The following is a 21,255-nucleotide window of genomic DNA, read 5'->3' as shown; positions in this document are numbered from 1 at the left end:
CAGGACGACAATTATACGCGCCAAGACGACAAAATCCATATTTGTCGTTTTGGCGCGTTCATTTGTCGTCTTGGCGTGTTGGCGCGTTGGCGTTTGCAGGGCGCCAAGACGCCAACACGCCAGGACGACAATAATAAGCGCCAAGACGACAAAATCCATATTTGTCGTTTTGGCGCGTTCATTTGTCGTCTTGGCGTGTTGGCGCGTTGGCGTTTGCAGGGCGCCAAGACGCCAACACGCCAGGACGACAATAATAAGCGCCAAGACGACAAAATCCATATTTGTCGTTTTGGCGCGTTCATTTGTCGTCTTGGCGTGTTGGCGTGTTGGCGGGGGCGCCAAGACGCCAACACGCCAAGGCGACAGATCAACGCGCCAAGACGACAACATCCATATTTGTCGTTTTGGCGTGTTCATTTGTCGTCTTGGCGTGTTGGCGCGTTAGCGGGGGCGAGGGCGCCAAGACGCCAACACGCCAAGACGACAAATGAACGCACCAAAACGACAAATATGGATTTTGTCGTCTTGGCGCATATAATTGTCGTCCTGGCGTCTTGGCGTCCTGCAAACGCCAACGCGCCAACACGACAAATGAACGCGCCAAAACGACAAATATGGATTTTGTCGTCTTGGCGCGTATAATTGTCGTCCTGGCGTCTTGGCGTCTTGGCGCCCTGCAAACGCGCCAACACGCCAGAACGAGATGGCAGAAATCAGCCACCATATATTAGAATATGGTGTAGTTATTAACTTCTAGCAAATAGCTGTCTTAATTACGGTCGGCAATTTCCGTTTGATTACGTAGTCTCCGTTTGCGATTCGGCATTCTCCGATTGTTACTGAAAGCAATTTGCTGATAAGCCCGAATAATGCCGAAATAGCATACGAGAATATGTTAATGCACGGAAATTTACCGATTTGTCACTTTTGGTTCACTACCTTAAGCAATATATTCGGCATTCTCCGGTTGTTACGGAAAGCAATTTGCTGATAAGCCCGAAGAATGACGAAGTGGCATACGAGAATATGTTAATGCACGGAAATTTACCGATTTGTCACTTTTGGTTCACTACCTTAAGCAATATTTGGATTAAAGTTGGACTATGCGATTTAAAGAAAGAAATCTTATCAATTATTATAATTAGCTAAATTAGTAAAAGTGCTAATAGTCCAGTGACCCAGTGGATCGTATGGTTGTTAGTTAAAATAGTATTGTTTTCTGTCAGCGTATATCTTCTGAATCAAACTCATTCAAAACACTCAGAGCTTGCACTTCACTCACTTGATATTCTGTATTTCTTTAACGTTTAACAAAATTTGTCAAATGTATTAATGGCAAAGTAATATAATGAATAATTGAAGAATATATTTTAAAAAGCACTTAAACAATTAAGGGCGTAATGCCACACGATTATTCGCCTTCTTCTCCATTTAAAATTTTCCATAATCGTAGGAACTCTGAAATAAAACAATGAGAACGTTTTACTTTTAACTGGTACACTGAACCTTATTTAACAATTCATTTCGTTTGTAAAATAAGGGCAAGATTATCAACGGTAGGTTTCGTTACAATAATGTGCGTGAAGTTAGCGGACTAGCAGCCAAGCGGCCTAGTCAGCATCCTAGCAGCCTAGCGGCCTAATAATATATAAATTTAGGTTAACTTTACACCGACAAAGTTACAGGTCACTTCCCAGCTTTGATGATGGAAGAAGACCTTCATAATACAAACACTAGCGGGTACCTGGCTAGAAACACCGATCTTTCGTAAAAAAAGGATGACTTTTAGCATGAAATTTTTTTACACCCCAAACGAGGTTTTAAACCCACAACGTTGAGGGACAGGTAAATCAATTTCAACGAACTTAACCACTTCGTGAAAAACCTTATCTGCAAAATATATTAATGTTATTTGAGCAAACTCTTCTCTACGATTATTATGTTGGCGTAATTTCTAAAAAGTAGTCACAATTCTCATATGTGGCCATAAATTATTTACATCCCGAAATACTTGCAAACTAAGTCATAAAAACCTTCAAAGTTTATTTTTCCATCTCCATTTTCATCCGCTTCTTTCATCATTTGTTCGACCTCCTCGTCACTGAGTTCTTCTCCAAGCATTTTCATTGCGTGTCTAATCAATGAAGAAAACATACATTAAGGTTCCAGTATAATGACAATGGGGCTTTGGGTAATATAGCGAGCACGTAATGGTACTCGGCATTTTCCGTGTGGTCACGTGTTCTTCATACACAATTTCGGCATTCGTCGGCTATAATGTCATAACAACCGGAGAATGCCTAAATCGCGTACGAAGAATACCGAAATAAAACGGAAAATACCGATTAAGGAGAAATCTAACGACTTTGATTTTGTATGATTAAAAGATATTTTAGGAACGTTTTACTTAAGTTGGAATACCAAGATTAGTGGTAATTAATAATGATCAAAATGTCACTTTTAAAGTATATTGTTACAGTTCTATCAGTCTGGAAATATTTTCTGATCGATTTCGATAATGTCAAAAAATTATTTGCGCATTGCACTACTATTGCACTTAATGAATTATCCGTAGTCAGTGCTTAGATATTTGGTATTCCCCAAGGGAGGATTTCGTGATCGCTGCTGACATTCGTAAATGAATTAACCTTTTTAAGTTTTCTAGCAGAGCTAAACTCCTGAGTGTTTTGCGAGTTATCTATGTGCTATGTCAGCAGTGACCGTTTGATCTTTGTTCCAAGAGAACAGTCTCATATTGTCGCCAGCATATAATACAAATTATCGGTCTGGCTTTATTCATGTTTGAGTCATGTTGACATATCGTACAAAGAGACGGGTACATAGGATGCTCCCCTGAGGTACGTCACAAGGTTAATGAAATAATGTTGATATACACTAACTCTGATCTGTCAGTAAGATACGATGTCAAATGATTTGTAGACCCGATTCATATTTCAGAAATTTATCGCATACGATCAGATGATCCATAAAGTATCAAAGGTTGTTTTTTTTTTCTTTCTTTTTTTTCTTTTTTTTTTATTGGAGTTACACCATTTCCGTATATATGTAGTTCCTTGGCATTGATCTTTTTGATAAAATCTATATATTGTGAATCAGACATGTTTCAATATATCTTGAAATTCATCAATTCATCAAGTTGACAGTCTTATTATTTTTTCCAAATATCGGTTGTATAATCTAATCTTGGACAATACATTCAGAATGTATACCGGTCTGTTGAGAGAAATTGACTTCTGGTTAATCTACTGACACGCAATGACTTTTTATCGTCTTCATGTCGTGATGACATATTTTCAAACAAAGAACTGTTAATAACACGATACTGCCTCTAATACATAATTGATCACTGAACCCCCATTTTCCTTTTCAGTTGTTGCCAATTCTATTCGAAGCACAAACATATGTTTACATACAACTGTCATTTCGATAAAGTCATTTACGTATAATTTTACTGCATGGTATTTCGCGTAATCCCAAGGGTATATCAATTTTATCTGATGCAGTGTGTTTCTGTCATGTAAATAAAATAAAACATAGCATTGAGGTCATGTGAAGAATTTTGTTTGAATGTCAAAACAGATAAAAGTATTAAGGAGTACATTTGAGAAAAAAAAAAAAGTTTGAACTTATTAAAATTCTTTTTGTTGCTATCATCATCATCATCATCATAATCATCATCATCGTCAATTTTCATCATTATCATTTTTTATTATGATCATCATAATCATCATAATCATCATCATCGTCATCGTCGTCATCATCATCATTTTTCTTCATTATCATTATCATCAACATCATCATCATCATCATCATTTTTTACTAGCACCATCAAAATCATCATCATCATCATCGACGTCGTCATCATCATCATCTTTTTTATCATCATCATGTTTTATTATCATAAACATCATCATCATCGTCATCATCATCGTGATCATTTTTCATAATCATCATTATTATGATTATTATTATTATTATCCTCACTATTATTATTATCCTCACTATTATTATTATAATTATTATTAATATATTTAATAATAATAATATTATTATTATTATATTTAATAATATTATTATTATTATTATCGTAAGTACTATATTTGTATTATCCAACAACGGTGACAAGTGATTAATTTATATTTTATACAGTCCTATGCATGGTCGTATATTATACTGTCTTTTGAAATGGACGTTCTATGTAATAGCTGTTACATTTATCCAGTATAGTGCCTATAAGAGACAATGATGTAATGCGATATTAGCATTACAAAGTAGACATTAATTTAGAGGCCCTATTACTTCCTTAATAGACAGTAATTACTGACAGAAAGAGAGAGAAAGCAGCCCAGGCTCCTATAAGACGATCAACTGGTCGATAGTAGGACAAAACAATATAAGCAGGATAGTGCAATGTTTAAGCATTCAATGGAATACAACACACAAATGTCTGTAAATACGAAATCAGATATTAAGTACTGATACGGAATTTTAACAATACTGTCATTCCTGTGATACTTTGCATCTAAAAGGCAGAAAACGGAAAATTATTAATTTTCCTATAAACCCTTTTAACAGAGAGCTATTTACTTAGCAACGAGAGACAATTTGGGCAAAAAGACATGACCGCACAATAAATTACGTTCGAGTTATATTGCATTTCAATCAACTGCATCAATAATTACATTTTATACGGAATATCCACCGCAAGATAAGGGGAAATATGTGTAGATCTTTGCAAACCCACAGCTAATATACTTTAACTAATGAAGTTTAAGATTTTAAAATAAAATGTTCAATTAAATTCTACTCTCTTATATTAATTTGTGCAGTACACGGATTAAAAATAGTTACACAATTTATTTAGCCAGACACAAGTTACCGCTTCTGACGCGACCAACGTACTGAATGACTTGCCGGTCAATAGACAAAACTACTGCCCGAGATCCAAAGGTATTTTATTACAAGACATCAGAAATACGTTTTAATATTCTTTTTTTTTTTCAAGTTTGTACATGTACCTAAACACGGCAAAATTTAGTGCTAAACTATAAATCGGCCAATAGAATAAACTAAGGACCGCCAACTGGTTAAAGCAGCCATGCAATAAATGCGGATAAAACACAGTTACGACATCAAATGTAATGATAAAATAAAATATCTTACTTTAACTCTTTTCTGTCTATCGTACCGTTTCCATCTCTGTCAAATATACGGAATGATTCTCTAGCTTGTGCCTCTAAACTCTTACTTTTATACTGTCGTATTAGAAATTCTCGGAATTCTTTAAATTCTATCTTGCCATGTTCTGAAAACATAAAACAATAAAGTGGTGTTTTATATGTAATACAATAAAATACGATGTTGATAGATGTACATTAAACTTATTGCTAAGTACCCAAATTTCCGGCGGTTATTTAATGCTTTTTCCGTCTTAGCAGAAAAGATAAAAGTTTAAAGCACCTACTAGTATGTCAACCAACAAAATGTCATTATTATGTTCTGACTGATTAAGTTTAAGTTTATTTCGGAAAATGCCAGAATAAAACTTCCTGCAATGCATTTCTTTGATGCGTTTTTTTTCAAAACTTCTAATAAATACGTGCCTGCTATTTTCACTACATTGCTTATCTGTAATGAACTTCTGTTGGTTTATGAAGATAACTAAAAGAACGTCAGCAAACAAAAAAAGATATATATGGCTTATCAGCACTTCAAACGCGGCAACAGTTCCAACTGTTTCAAGTTCCATGTCAATTTCAATAACAGTGCTGTTTTATAATAGTTACAAATTAGCGTTATATAATGCAGATTCCTGTGGTTCAGCAGAGAACACTTCGCAGTCTTGATCATTTAGCAGAGTACTTCGCAATTTTGTTGATTTAACGCAGTACTTACGCTTTTTCCATTTACTTGAGTACTTCGCAGTTTTGCTCAGTTAGTGGAGTACTTACAGTTTTGTTGATTTAACGGACTGTTTGCATTTTTTTTTCATTTAGCAAAGTACTTTGCAATTGTTTTCATTTAACGCAGTACTTACACTTTTTCCATTTAGTTGAGTACTTCGCAATTTTGCTCATTTAGAGGGAGTACTTACAATTTTGTTGATTTAACGGACTGCTTGCATTTTTTTTTTCATTTAGCAGAGAACTTCGCAATTTTGTTCATCAACGGAATACTCGCAACTTTGTTCATTTAGTGGAGTACTTCGCAATTTTATAAAGCGTATTTTCTGCTAAAACAGCTCTCAACAGTTTTCGGGCTGTTAATGTGTACTTTAGCTTTGTATTAGATTACTTTTGTTGAAGAGTAAATATCACTTCAAATTCGAATAAGTAGAAATGAAATAGTTCTGTCTTAAGAATGTGGTTGTGCATAATGTAAATTGATTGAAAACCATCGTCATTCCATTAATAACACATCAATAAAAGCTAGCAATCAGTTGTTACTGACTTGGGAAATAAAAGGCAAAACAGAATGTCTTTAAGTCTTATGGTATTGGATCTTTATTTACTAAATATTTTCCGTATGTGATTTCGGCATGCTCCGGACTTTACGGAAAGACATGTTTGCATGAAGCTGCATTATCGAAGAATACCGAAGAATGCCGAGTTGCCAAACGGGAATACGTAATCGAACGGGAATTAGCGAGCGTCACTGAGACAGAACCTACGGACTTGATTAATGGATACTATGGGAATATAGACTGCAACTGTGTGGATACTCCAAAGTACCCTTAAGTCTTTGTAAATCTTTGTCTTACTTCTCATTTAATATAAAACAATACCACTTACATTTTACATCGTTTCAAAAGTTAAAAGAAAATAAATAAATATAATTATCTTGATTTATTTTGAATTTATTATTAAAATATCGATTTCGATTGGTTGTTTTCTTTCGCAAGGAAAATAGGATGTCTTCATTTGTATAAAAGCAATTTTTCACTACAAATGAATGACCAGTTTTAACGCGGGGGACAACTCAGAAATGAAATTGACGTTATTTAATATCCCCAAAATTTTGAATGTCACCTGATGTTTGTTTGGTTTTCATGAAAACTTTTTATTCATGAGTTCGCAAACGACTTTAGTTTGTAAAAACGTTTATGGTAAGTGCAAGCTGCGGATTTTTATGATCTTAACTATATCTCGTGTTCCATTTGCACACGTAACAATGGTTGCGCTATCAAAATAAAAAAGAAACCATCTTATTGGATCAAATTTAATGAATAATATTAAGTGATATCTAAACCTGTCTCGCTTTGAATGAAATATATCCCATATTCGCGGAAAACAAGCGAATTTTCTTTTCATTGTTACTTTCTGATGTAAAACAATATGGCTAGGTTTCACTAATAAAACACAGTATTTCATCATTTGCATTTATAAATGAATAATTTATGCCTATATCTTGCAAAAAAAATGCAAAGAAGCCATGTCACGGAACTTATGGATCAAACAATACATTGTGATGGCAGGTTCCGTGCAAAGTAATCTGAACTCATACCATTAACTCGATTCTGTTTTGCAATATAATGCTTAATCAATCACCAAAAGAATACTATTTACAAAATATTTTCTTACATTCCAGACGCACCCAAATGAATTCACACTTTTCAAAAACTCCTTTTGACAATATGAAGTAAAATCAATGCTAATAGCTAAACATTTTGTTCTCCCAAATACCCTGTGTTCAGACCTTTATATAGAAGTGTGGAGGATAGAATTTCAGTTTTTACCTCGATAGAAATAAAGACTAATCATAAAATGTTGGAATCATTTAGACACCAGCAGATTTCTGCGTTATTTTTCTTATAACGACGTCAAACAGCTATCCCCTGACATTATAGAAATGTACGGATAACGCATGTTTATTTTTTTCGTGTTATAACATCTGCAGAATCTCGAGGGATTGGTTGGTACCCGAGCCCGGTATCCCAAGATGTTATATCAAGAAATGAATATGCGCGAATACTATTCTAGCATAAAACGCGTAAAAAAACAAATAAATGACTATATATTTTTCCACGGTATCATTAAATTACCATAAAATTTGCTGGAATGTCCGAGTTGTTTTTTCACGTTGACATCGTTTTCATTTGAATTATCCGTTTTGGGGCCGTAATGCGTTTACGCTTTACCACGAAACGCGCGCTTACAAAAAGGTGTTTTAACACTGAGCATGCGAGCGCGAAAATCCCTCTGGTAAAACAGGTTTTCTCTCCTGTTAAAACAACCCCGAAAGTGACAGAAACAGCAGTTTTATGTCAGAATGTGTGCTATCTTGTTATCCTAACATTACAGAAATGAGTGTTTTTATGCTTCTAAACACGTATAAAAGGCAGTCATCCAATGTCAGCCCCCATTCCCCAAATATATCTGCCTCTTGGCATTGGTTGCTAAAATATAATATTTTGATTTGATAATTACCCGAAACCGTGCTCTTATCACAACCTAAACGTGCCCCAAGTGTGTCGTGCAAAAAAAAACCTTCTATCAAAATGCTTTTGTGAGGAATTCGATAAAATATAAAAATATACTCCAAAAGCGGAAGAAGGAACTGAACTGTTACACTATATATTCTATGGCTTTGAGATACTGTATTAAGTGTCTCTTATCATTAAAAAAGGAAAATCGATTATTTCCGTTTGAAGCGATTTCGGCATTACCCGGACAAGTGTTTGTGACCGCCGAGGAATACCGAAGTTGGATACGTTATACTATTACGGGTCAATTACCTTAAGAATTATGTATAATATCATGAACAGATTGAAGCATTTAATATACTTACTATTTTTACCAATATCTTTTAACGCAACTTGTATCTCTTTATAAGTAAGACAAACACCCATAGATTTCAGAGCTTTGCTAATTTCTTCAGTTGATAACGATTTGTCCCCGTCTTTATCAAACAGTTTGAACATGTCTTTGATATCTGCAAAACGGAAAATATATTTAAGTACATCATGTTATAATGACTGCAGTAATTCAAGCATACTTATATGATCCGCGCCATGAGAAAACCAAGATAGTGCGTTTGCGACCAAGTGCATGGGTCCAGACCAGCCTTCGCATTCGCATCATGCTGTTCGCTTTCAAAGCCTGTTGCAATTAGAGAAACGGTTAGCGAACAGCATGGATCCTTACTAGACTGCGCGGATGTGCAGGCGGGTCTGGACCCATGCTGGTCGCAAACGCACTGGTTTTCTCATTGCGCGGCTCATATAATTCTAAAACTAGCGACAAAAATTCCAATAAGAATAGCCATGTCCAAAGAACGCACTCTCCTCCTCAAAGCAGACACCTACAGCAGTGATTATACTAATGTATCAACGACAGACATACACGAACAAAAAATGTAGATAAAGTCAACAAATCGACCACAAAGGCAAAATAAGCACATATAAGCTTTAAGGTTTATAAGCTTATTTGGACACCGCATTGGAACTAGCCAAAATTATCTTGTTATTTATATCATATTCTAAAGTAAAATAAAATGGCAGAAACTATTTCATAAAAAGTATTTGGACTTGGTAGGTAATGTTTGTCTACAAGGCTAGGACATCCCGGACAGACCAAACACACTGGTATATTTCCGCCAACCACGTATCCATGTAGATTGCCGTATTTATAGACGTCACATCTCCATTCTTGTCTGACGAGTGGAAACGTTCCTTTTTATCCCGATAATCAACCGAACAGGACAAAATTGCCCGTCAATAGCAGCATTCGCTGAGTTATCTTCCCAAATGATTTTACAGGTGTCGCTAAGAGCGAATAGGTCCTATCATGCGGTGTACTCTCGGCTTTTATCATAGTGTTAAACTCTTTCCTTAAAAAAGTAATTAAAGTATTTAAAAAAAATAATTCCAATCATGAAATTTATCAATATCATCTATTAGGATAGCTGTTTCTAATGCTTTTAGCATCAAATTTACGGCTTTGTAAAATTTTCGTCATTTCAAAATGTTGGCTAGTAACATATAACTAAAATTTTTGCATTAATTTAAGCGAGTCACATTTCCGTTTAGTTTATAAGCAAAAAGGGGCTAGCTAATGTAGCTAGTTGAAAATGTTGCTAAATTTTAACCCTCAGTGGAAGCTTTGTTTCAAATAGACACATGGTTACAACTGGATACATTAAGCTTGCATAATATTTCCTATCCACTGGCTGCATACTGATTGTTATCATAAAAATGTGCATGTCATGTGTCCTGTTAACACTAGGGGGTTCAAGAATATGTCATTGAAGCAGACTTAACACTTCTGCTCACACTTAGGTGTTAAATACCGGTCAGTCTGATGTTAATGTAATGTGTATAATAAGTTTTCTTAATACTTTTAACAATTTGAAATAATGTCTAATAGGTTTCTTAATTATTTTTATTTTCAAAGCTTTACAAATCTGTGGTCTGTGTTTTTAAAATCGTAAGGGCGTTTTTATTAAATGTAAAGATCTTTATTTTCATTTATGTGGGCAAGTTGCTTTGAATTTTAATTGACTGAAAATTAAAGAGGGAGCACCATAGAATTATGTCAACTTGTCAATAGGGATCATTTATGCCTCTTGGATGATATTTTCATGAAATATATGAGAAACAGCTATAATAATTAATTGGGCTGATGGAAAATTGAAGGGACATCTTATCACAAGGGCATACATTCTGACATTTTACAGTAATTATTATTATAATTTCTATATTATTCAAGACCTCATTGCATTAAGCTGTGTATACAGATCTTCCCGATTAAGTTGTAACTTTAGGAATATATACTCTCTATATTGATTCTTATTTTAAGAATATAGTCTGAATACTTGCACAATGATGAAAGGATTTTCCAAGGAGGGCATTTCAGTATTGAAAATCACAATTAAAAAAAAACAACAACATAAGAATCATACAGTCCATAAAAAAACTGACACACAGAAAATGTTTAGAACAGTCCTTACAGCTGGTCTCATAGTTTTCAAGGCATAGAATAAAGCTCTTTCCTCAATTGCTCAAGGGATAAACAGCTGAATTTTGATGACATTATCGGATACTTTCCAAATCTACTAATATAGTTTGAAGTGACAGCGACTGAATAATGATGTAAATAATGTAAACAAACATTTCTAGGACCTATTCGCATGTAGCGCCATCTATACACGCACCTGTTTAATCAGGGGAATTAACTGACCGATATCGCCCATTCCTGCAACATTAACTGCCAATATTTATTAGAATGGATAAAGGGGTATTACAAAAGTTTCCCTGATAGTTAGTTAGAGAAAATAGATTATTTTGAAGACAATTGCCAGAGCCGAGCAATATGTGCTTGAACAGTGTTAACTAAGAATAGTTCGTATTATCCACATAATGTAACTGGCTAACACTAAACAGTGAATACGTAGGTGGTAGTTGTGGAGGCTTTAGACATGGTCCTAACAGGGTTCCGTACTAACAGGCACTTTTGACCAGTTCAGTTATTAAATTAACAAAAATACTTAATGTGTAGATAACATAAAAGTTTCAACTTACTATATAATAATTTGATATGTGGAACGTGCATACCTAGATAAATGACTACATGTATGTGATTTGCAGAAGTACATGTATGCCGAAACACCGGATTCCTCAAACATTTCTAAGATTGCTACAAAGTCTTAGCTCTGTTTTAAAAAAAATGGAAAAGTATTCCAACTAATTTTTTTACGCGATTTAGCAGTACATGTATATAAACCCTGTAATGTATCCGAAATCCCGCTCTGGGACAGAATGATAAGACTTGTGTGCGAAGCCGGTCATTGTACTTTGCTAAAAACTAAATGCAGACTTACTCAGTTGATGTTTTAGAGAAATAAAAACACAACACAACAAAACGTACATTCTAACTTGATCTTAAAGGTTATGCACAAAGCAGCGACTGCTACTGGACATAAATAAATTAATATGAAAATTCAATTACTGTGACCTGCGCCGACGTGTGGTAATAGGAAACAAGGCTATTTCAAAGCAACAGAAGTCCGCTCCAGGAACACTTGTCAAATTCGGTACCTACTTAACAATTTCTTGTACTTTAAAGTTATCACATGATTCATTTTATTGGTCATATTATAAGATTATTTGTTGCCATAGCAACCATATTTGCTTCCATAGTGACAAAATAAAAAACATGTGTTTTTTCCATGTTAGCATATAACAATGTCCTAAGGTTTTAGAAAAATTGTTTTATATCAAAAATGTTTCAGGATCCCACTTTACCACTTTTTGGTCATCTGTATAGAATACTTTTCACTATAGGAGCCACATTCGTTGCCATAGCAACAAAATGAAAATGAAAAATAAATACATTTTCCATTATACCAGTAATGTATTTACCCGGTTTTGATGAGAAAAAATGCTTTGTACTGGTTAAACTATAGCAGGTTCCGATTTTCTGTGACTGACTGACTGACGGCAGACAGAGTGACGGACAGACCGACAGGGAACAAATAATAAAATCTGTAAAAAGATCCTTTTGAAGCAAAAGAATGCAACCAAGAATAACTATAGCAGACTCGGTTTGTTTGAGTCTGTTCATGAGAGGCTATGAAATGTGCAACACCTCTCACCACGAGTCTCCTCCGATACTTCTGTAGGTACTTACGACGTACAAAATTTCATATAATTTTCTTTGGTCAGTTTTTAAACACACATAATTACACTACCTTTACATGGGTATCTATGCATTTGCACACATACACTCTTACCTTTCTCAAATTGTTTACTTCCCGGCCCACTCATTTCCACTGCGGTGCTTTTAGACTTCGATTTTGATTTGCTTGCCTGCAATATTAGGGAAAAGAAAACCAAACAACAGTCATTTTGATTAATCATACGGAAGTTCTGGACGATCTTGGTAAATATACAAATTTTCTCCACATTGATATTTCGTTCAATATAACGCAGACAGGCTGCCAATAGATTGAGCACACAGGCATTGCCAGAAAAAATAGTAAGAGAGATATTGCCTCCCAGCAAATAAAGATGGGCGAGAATACATCAAAGAATCAAACTGGAACATGCTTAAGTTTGATTAAAGTTTATTGCAAGTGTAAGTGTCCTTGAAACTAGCTTATTCAGAGTCATCCATTTCGGAAACATATGTGAACAATGTTTTCTGTTAGAAATTAAATGTCTTTTTCTATTCAACAGTTACAAAAAAACCATTAATTGTTTTTCAAAGTCCGTTAAAGGGGTTTCTGTACTGTTAGGGGACTATTCAATATATTAAACCTCGAGGGTTCAACGCAATAAAGGCGTATTTACATATAACTATTATATGTAGATACGCCCTTATTGCGATGAACCCTCGACCCCTAAGATTATCACGGTGTGTATATTTTACGCAATCACTAAGGTAGCAGAATACACTTAGATTCGAAAATTTTGGGCACGGACATTCTTACATGTAGCGAGTCACAATATTGCACTTCCCTTATGAGCAGAATCAGGGTGGCCATTTTATAAATTTCGTGCATGTTTTGTACTTTTAATTAATGGTAAGATTAGGATTCTCATACAAGAATAAAGAAAGTTATCAAAACGAAAGTTTCACACCATCCATGAAAATCTGCATGCCAAAATCATCAATTTTGCACTTTTTGAACAGCCTGCAATGATCCCGCTGTAAGAACAAAGCCCAATTTTATTGCATTTCTCAATTTTAATTATCCTTACTAAACTTCAGGATATAAAAGGAATAGGGACCCATCCAGCTCGTTTTTCCCCCACAAAATAACGAAAATGTTCCTGAGTATCAATCAACAAGCACAGAACCCTTCCGTGATTTGAATTTTCCGCGAAAAAATGCCTTATTGATTCATATAAAGCTACCAGCAGTTAGTTTTACATCTGACATCAGAATTTTATATGTGTCGGCTATATAAATTTTCTAAAGAATTAGCAATCATTATCTCTCACCTTAATTTACAGACATCTAAAATCACGAAGTTCTAATTATTACAAACATTGACGGTGGCCAAAGTTTGAAGTGTGCACTGCTACCTTGGGTACACTAAGATCCGTAAATTTTGGGCACGACCAGGCTTACATGTAGCGAGTCGCAATATTGCACATCCCTAATGAGCAGAATCAGGATGGCCATTTATAAATTGCGTACATGTTTTGTGCTTTTAATTGATGGCAAGATCAGGACTCACATACAAGAATACAGAAAGTTATCAAAACCAAAGTTTTACACAATCCATTAAAAAGCATGCCAAATTCATCAATTTTGCACTTTTTGGACAGCCTGCAATGATCCCGCTGCAGGAACAATGCCAAATTTTATTGCATTTCTCAGTTTAATAGTCCCTAATGAACTTTAGGATATAAACGGAATGGGGCCAATCCAGCTGTTTTTTTCTTTTTTTTTTTTTTTTTTTTTTTTTTTTTTTTTTTTTGCTTTTTTTTGTAACAAAATAGCGAAAAAGTTCCCGAGTATCAATCATCAAGCACGGAACCCTTCCGTGATTTGAATTTCCCGCGCCAAGGTGTCTCACCGATTCATACAAAGCTAGCAGCAGTTAGTTTTACAACTTACATCAGAATTTTACATGTATCGGCTGTTTAAATTTTCTAAAGAATTAACAATCATTGTCTCTCACCTTAATTTACAGACATCCAAAATCACGAAGTTCTAATTATAACAAATAAACAAAACAAAAAACGGGGGCCAAAATTCGAAGTGTACCCTGCTACCTTAAAATATCGTAGAAATGCTACAGGCGCGAAAGAACAAAACTAGAAAAGCCACTAGAGTGACTTTGTTAAGATAGATACATGTTTCCTTTTTTTCTTTTTTGTTTAATTCAATTTCTAAAGCCAGTCTTTTCCAGAGACATTCTTTAAGGAATGATGTTAAAATAGGACATAGCATGAAGCCTGGTTAAGTTCAGTAGTTTAAATTATAAAAAAAGTAAAAAGCAAACATGTCTTTGTCTAGGAGCTAGTCTAGCACTAAACAGGAAACCAAGCAGCACTTCCGAGTTAGTCGGATAATGGCGGAAAAACACTTTTCGCAGTTAAAGTGGTATTTCCATTTTCCATGTTTCTGTTTTATTTCATTGTGAATGTATATTTGACCGTTTTTGTCACAATTTCAAGGAGAATTGTTCTCTTTTTTTTTTTTTTGGTTTGTAGGTAATTTATGAACGTAAATAAGATATTCTTTATTTTAAAAAAATAGACCTGCCTATGTGTGACAACACTCAAAAGATATTTTATTTCATATAGAACATACATAAACTTTATTTACTACTGTCTTACCTATAAAATATTCAGGTGAATTGTTTTGTGATCATGTATAATTACTAATAAAATTGGCAATAAATTACTAGATAGGTCTCGAGCTTGTACCGCATACTTCAGATATATCGAAAACAACGGTCGATCAACATTTTTATTAAATATAAATTGTGAAACTGATCCTTGCGTGTTTTAAATTGTTATTTTTTGTATTTCCATGTAAGAAACATATACAAACGCGTAAAGCACTGTCAGTGATAGATATTGCGCTTAAAGTTTTCTCCTGAGGTTTCGAGGGACCTGTATTCAAATACTGAATAATCAATCTAAAGTGTCATTTTGATAGACACAAAAGTAATTTAGCAGGATAGCCACTTTCTGGATTGATAAAATAGAAGGTTAGCTTAATCAAAACAAGCAAGTCATGAAACCAAGATTTTCTTGCGTTATATTTAATTATAATTCTAGAAAGACCCGCCTCCAGGGTTATGCCATGAAAAAACATGCCTCCAGATTCATTCCAATAAATAGACACTCCCCAAATTCATGCTATTATTTAATTTAAAAGGCACACCCCAAGATTCATGCCAGTAAAAAGACATGCACCCAGATTAACAGATCAGCTTTCTGATTTTTTTTCCTTACAATTTACATCAGTAACCAGATTGTTCGTTTCAGTTTCTGATTAAAATTATGTTCATCACATCGATTAACTGTCATGTTAATTATAATTTTCATCCACTTATTTTAATGAGAAAATGGTCTGAAGACTGAATTTCATGTCAGTAGCATAGAACTATGTTTTCATACATTAATGTTTGGCAGACAGAAGCTATCGAAAAGACCACTTTACCATAAAAAATCGAAGCGTTATTAACAAAAAATATACGGTTAGACACAATGCAAAATTTGGCAGTATGACTGATGGATGAATAAAAAATGAAAATGGTGCAAATTACGACACTCGTACATGCAGGGTGGACAATTTTGCATAATATTTACTACATACACTACCGTTATGCTGAAGAAAAAAATGTAGCTTTAATTCTAGTAAATAATAATACACGGTCTGTAAACACTGGCTCCCTCTCTTTTTTTGAGATGAGTTGAAAAAAAGAGTCAGTGATACTTCCGAGACGACGCTAAAGATCGGATCTATACAAGAAATGCAATGCTAGCACTAACGAAGAAAGGAGATCAGCTGATTTATTACTTTCTGTAAAGACCTTAAAAAGGTACTGTACTTCCACTCAGAAATGATTATACTTTTTAAGTATGAAGGTTGATTTGCAGTGATAAACTATTTCTTGACTTAAGGAACTTTTACATTGTAGGACAGTTATAAACCAAACCTGGACATTTGTCTATAAACTTTAACCTATTTTACACAATTTAAAGCTTAAAAGGTCATCGTTCCCATTTTGTTGAAAAGAATGTCTTCTGTTATAGTGTAACCTACGTGCCTTCTTGACCGGTTTCATACGTATTTTTGACCAAGAGGAGGAGCCAGGGCTGCAAAAGAGGGGCTAAACCAATGCACATCTAATTTTTGTGTGTTTAACGCTTTTAATAAAATCTGTGAAAATATCTTTTGGAACTCTAGACAGCAAACAAAAACATAATTGCAGACTCGGTCTGATTATGTTTTTGTGAGGTACTGAAATGTGCAACACCCTTAATTTCCCCACCTCCCCTCTAGCTCTGGCTTAAGCAGATTTCTATCGTAGTAAAATAAATGTACTCCATGGTCCCAAATGACATATAAGACATAGCAACACTGAGTCCAAGTTATAAACAAGCAATCCGTTTCAATTCAATTTGCTACTAACTTAACAGCGTTAAAATGTGCAACGGCTCCAACTCTAGGTTCTTATCGCCTACTCTGCAGCATTGGCTCCTCCTCTTGGTCACAGATGCACACTGATGGATGTTAGTCACATTGGGTATCCAGCTAGAACACATTCTTTTTAACAAGATAAGTGCGGTTAGTGACTTTAAAATCCCTAATGTGTAAACGAGAGCGAAATATACAGACAGAAATCCATCGAGTTTAGGTGCAAACATGTCCTTTTTTACAACTTTCAAAAGTCTTTACATCAAGATCTGCATATATAACAAGTATAACTATGTCTGAATGGAATTATATTGTCCGATTTTTGAGATATGGTCTTAAATTTGTTTCAAAAAAAAATCACCCAGTCACCCTCTTTCTTTGTTTACATTTCCGGTCATTAGCGCCGCCTCCGAAGTATTGTTGGCTCTTTTTCCAACTTACTTAAAAAAAGAGCGGGAGCCAGTATTTACAGGCCGTGCAAGAAGGCCATGCTTTCTAATGAGGAGGTAATTTAATAACCCTAGTTCAACAAACAAGTTATCATAATAAATGCAACAGATTTTAGTCAGTTTTACAAGTCAGGACAAAATATTTTTACTATGCATAACATAATATGATTTCTTTTAATATATACTTCAAAATTTCAAATCATTAAGTGCAAAAAAATGAAGCGATGAAAGCATTCTTATTTTAGGCTTCGCCCAGCAAATTAAGAAAACGCCTTCAGGTCCATCACACGAAATCATCATTACTTTATGAAAAGGACTTAAAAAAAAAAAAATTCAACAATTTTCATTTCGGAACTAGTACGCATTAGAAATGTAAACCTTTATATTGAAATATTTAGAGAACAATATTCTTTATAAAAACCCTAGCAGAATAATGACAAGCAAAATAATTTGCATACATGTATTAATGTAAACGCCTTTTACACTTCATCAATAATTATTGGTTATCTATATAGCTCTGTATCGAGAAATACGCAAGAGTTCTGCAGCGGAAATATTGCGTGACGTCAGCAACGCAGTATTATACCGCGAAAAAACACGTGGTTATTCTCTATGCAAAGCTAATAACATTTTCACGCGTTTACACATAATAATGTTATGTAAGTGTTATGAATTTGTTCAAAGGTCTGCATAAGATTGACAAGGCAACGAAGGCAACGACAAAAATTAAAATGACGTCACGCATCCGATAAGAAATCCAGACGTCAATATTGAAAATTATTTTATGCTAACTGATGAAATATTCCATATTCACTCAAAACAAACAAATATCCTCTATTTATTACATACTCATTTAATAACTCCGTCATTTGGGACGTCTCTTTCACGTTTGTCGTTGCGTATCAAAATTCTTTATAATAATAATAATAATAATAATATTTTAATATTTTATTTTTTCATTTAAAGAGAGTACGGCTCATTAAGTTTCATACATAACATACAAATCTTATTTTCAATGAGACCTAATATTTTACGACGATATTTACAATTTCACTCAAGCAAGCAAATTTGTAAATTAATAAATAAATATAAAGATGATGCATGCATATTTCCCGATACAAATTTAATAACATATAAGTATTGGCATTTCCGGCTCCATAGTACCCTAACGGAAATTAATAACGAGTATGTAATAATACACCGTATATGCAAAATTAAAAAGAAAAAAAAGTGTTAGCACTTCTTGAATTTTATCTGATTTTATGATGCATATTCATGCAAAAATGCAAGAGCACAAGTACATTCTAAATTCAGTAAAATTAGACATACATATAAAAGGGAAAAACATATAACAGTAGGTAGTATGTAAGCTATAGGTGTTTTTATAACATTTATACACACCATTTAAAAACAGATTTAAACTATAAAATGCACAACAATTTTAAATGAATGAATGAATGAATGCATGAATGAATGAATGCATGAATAAGACGAAAAAGGTCGTGTATCGCCGAAAAAATAAATGCTAAAATATCGCAAAAATATTGATAAAATATAATTCAGTTAAAACAAATGTATTTTTTTGATAAATAAATTACCTCAAATAATATTTAGATACATGTTTATGAATTCTGATATTTTAGTTATTTTTTTTTGTCTATCCAAAACATGCATTAATATTGCTATGGTCGCTAGCCGCAAATAGTGACAAAAATCCACCTAATAGTAAATGCTATTATTTCAAACAATGAAAATCGTGCAAATAATGAATAAAACAAACCATTTTCTATAACGTCCAAGATAATATTAAAGTGCACTGCAGTCTGAAAGTTAAATTCAACTAGATTCTAGCGGAATCCTTCACTGGATTATCCAGCTAAATAATTCATATTTATTGTCAGATAAGCGCTATATTCCATTTTAGCCAGTGATACGTTTACATCGATGGTAGCTCTCTATCACCAGTAACTCGCTGCTGCAGGGGTTGACTGTGAATTATTCATCAGTCATTGGTCGCAGCCAGGCCTTAATTGAACAAACTGACTTGTTAGTTCTGCCAGTTCCCTGTATGAAATATTCATATTTGATGCAAGAACAGTTTATTGTTAAGCTTACACTTATCTTTAATATTCTTTTTTTTCTTGTGTGCTATTAAATGTTATTGACTATCTGTCTCAACTGATGTAAGACCTGGCATCATAATTTGTAAGTCATGCCGTAACAGACTGACTGGCTCAGATTATTCTTTATTGTGTGCGCTTTGATAGACTGGCTGTCTACACTTGCACTGTAACAGACTGGCTCTCTTAACATTTACATTTCCTGGCGCTGTTAGACTTGCTGTCTATACTTGTACGTTTTTACTGGCGCTGTTATAGACTTGCTGTTCTAACTTGTACTTTATTACTGTCACTGTTCCAGATTTGCTGTCTCAATTTGTACGTTATTACTGGCGCTATTATAGACTGGCTGTCTTAACGTGTACGTTATTACTGGCGCTGTTATAGACTGGCTGTCTCAACTTGTACATTATTACTGGCGCTGTTATAGATTGGCTGTCTCAAATTGTACGTTATTACTGGCGCTGTTATAGACTGGCTGTCTCAAATTGTACGTTATTACTGGCGCTGTTATAGACTGGCTGTCTCAACTTGTACGTTATTACTGGCGCCGTTATAGATTGGCTGTCTCAACTGTACGTTTTACTGCGCCGTTATAGACTGGCTGTCTCAATTGTACTTTATTACTGCGCCTTTAGACTGTCTACTTGACGTATATGGCCGTAGATGCGTCTCAATTGTACGTTATTACTGGCGCGTTATAGACTGGCTGTCTCAACTCGTACGTTATTACTGGCGCCGTTATAATGCTGTCTCAATATACGTATTACGGCGTGTAAGACTTGTCTCAAATTGTACGTTATTACTGGCGCGTTATAGACTGGCTGTCTCAAATTGTACGTTATTACTGGCGCCGTTATAGACTGGCTGTCTCAACTTGTACGTTATTACTGGCGCCGTTATAGACTGGCTGTCTCAACTTGTACGTTTTTACTGGCGCTATTATAGACAGGTTGTCTCAACTTGTACGTTATTACTGGCGCTTTCATAGACTGGTTGTGGCAACATGTTCATTATTATCTAACTGTTATGGACTGGCTTTCTCAGGTAATAAATTACCACTGACGCTGTTAAATCTGGTTGTCTAAACTTTTACGTTATTGTTCACGTTGTTATTGACTTGTTGTCTCAACTTGGATGTTAATACTGACGCTCCTATAGACTTGCTATTTCAACTTGTACGCGCGTTATTCTTGGCGCTTTTGAAGACTTGCGGTGTCAACTTTTTCTTTTACTCTTTGCGCTTGTACCAACTGGCTGTCATATGTACATTATATTTTTGCGCTGCTTTAGACTGATTGGCGCAAATTGTACTTTATTACTGAAAAGGCTACAAACTTGATCGTAGTATCGACTTGTATGTAAGTATAAAATTTTTATATTTTTATGAACTGCCTGCCCCAACACTTCCACTTTAAGCGACTATTATACTACCAACTCCATATTGTGCTTCAGCTACTCTTTGAAAAAACAGCCGTATTAAGTATAGAATGGTATTAATTGCAATTTATATGTAAGAACTATTAAATTTCACACACCGTCGGAAAAGATAAAAGTAAATGT

The 21,255-nt window shown here is 34.5% G+C and overlaps 1 protein-coding gene across 1 annotated transcript; it reads right to left on the bottom strand.

The window, feature by feature from the left end:
- Nucleotides 1-680: 680 nt before the first annotated feature.
- On the bottom strand, nt 681-19,625 carry LOC123541167 (neo-calmodulin-like). Its single transcript, XM_045326568.2, has 6 exons — nt 19,353-19,625; nt 12,751-12,826; nt 8,809-8,952; nt 5,185-5,326; nt 2,034-2,134; nt 681-1,458 (listed from the first exon to the last, which is right to left on the bottom strand). Exons 1-6 carry the CDS (start codon nt 19,353-19,355, stop codon nt 1,412-1,414), a joined length of 513 nt encoding a protein of 170 aa, XP_045182503.1. The 5' UTR covers nt 19,356-19,625; the 3' UTR covers nt 681-1,411.
- Between the last annotated feature and the right edge of the window lie 1,630 nt (nt 19,626-21,255).

This window comes from Mercenaria mercenaria, chromosome 16 (genome assembly GCF_021730395.1).
Source record: "Mercenaria mercenaria strain notata chromosome 16, MADL_Memer_1, whole genome shotgun sequence".
Taxonomy (NCBI): domain Eukaryota; kingdom Metazoa; phylum Mollusca; class Bivalvia; order Venerida; family Veneridae; genus Mercenaria; species Mercenaria mercenaria.
Note: the sequence above shows the minus strand (reverse complement) of the source record. Positions and strands in the feature narration are given on the sequence as shown.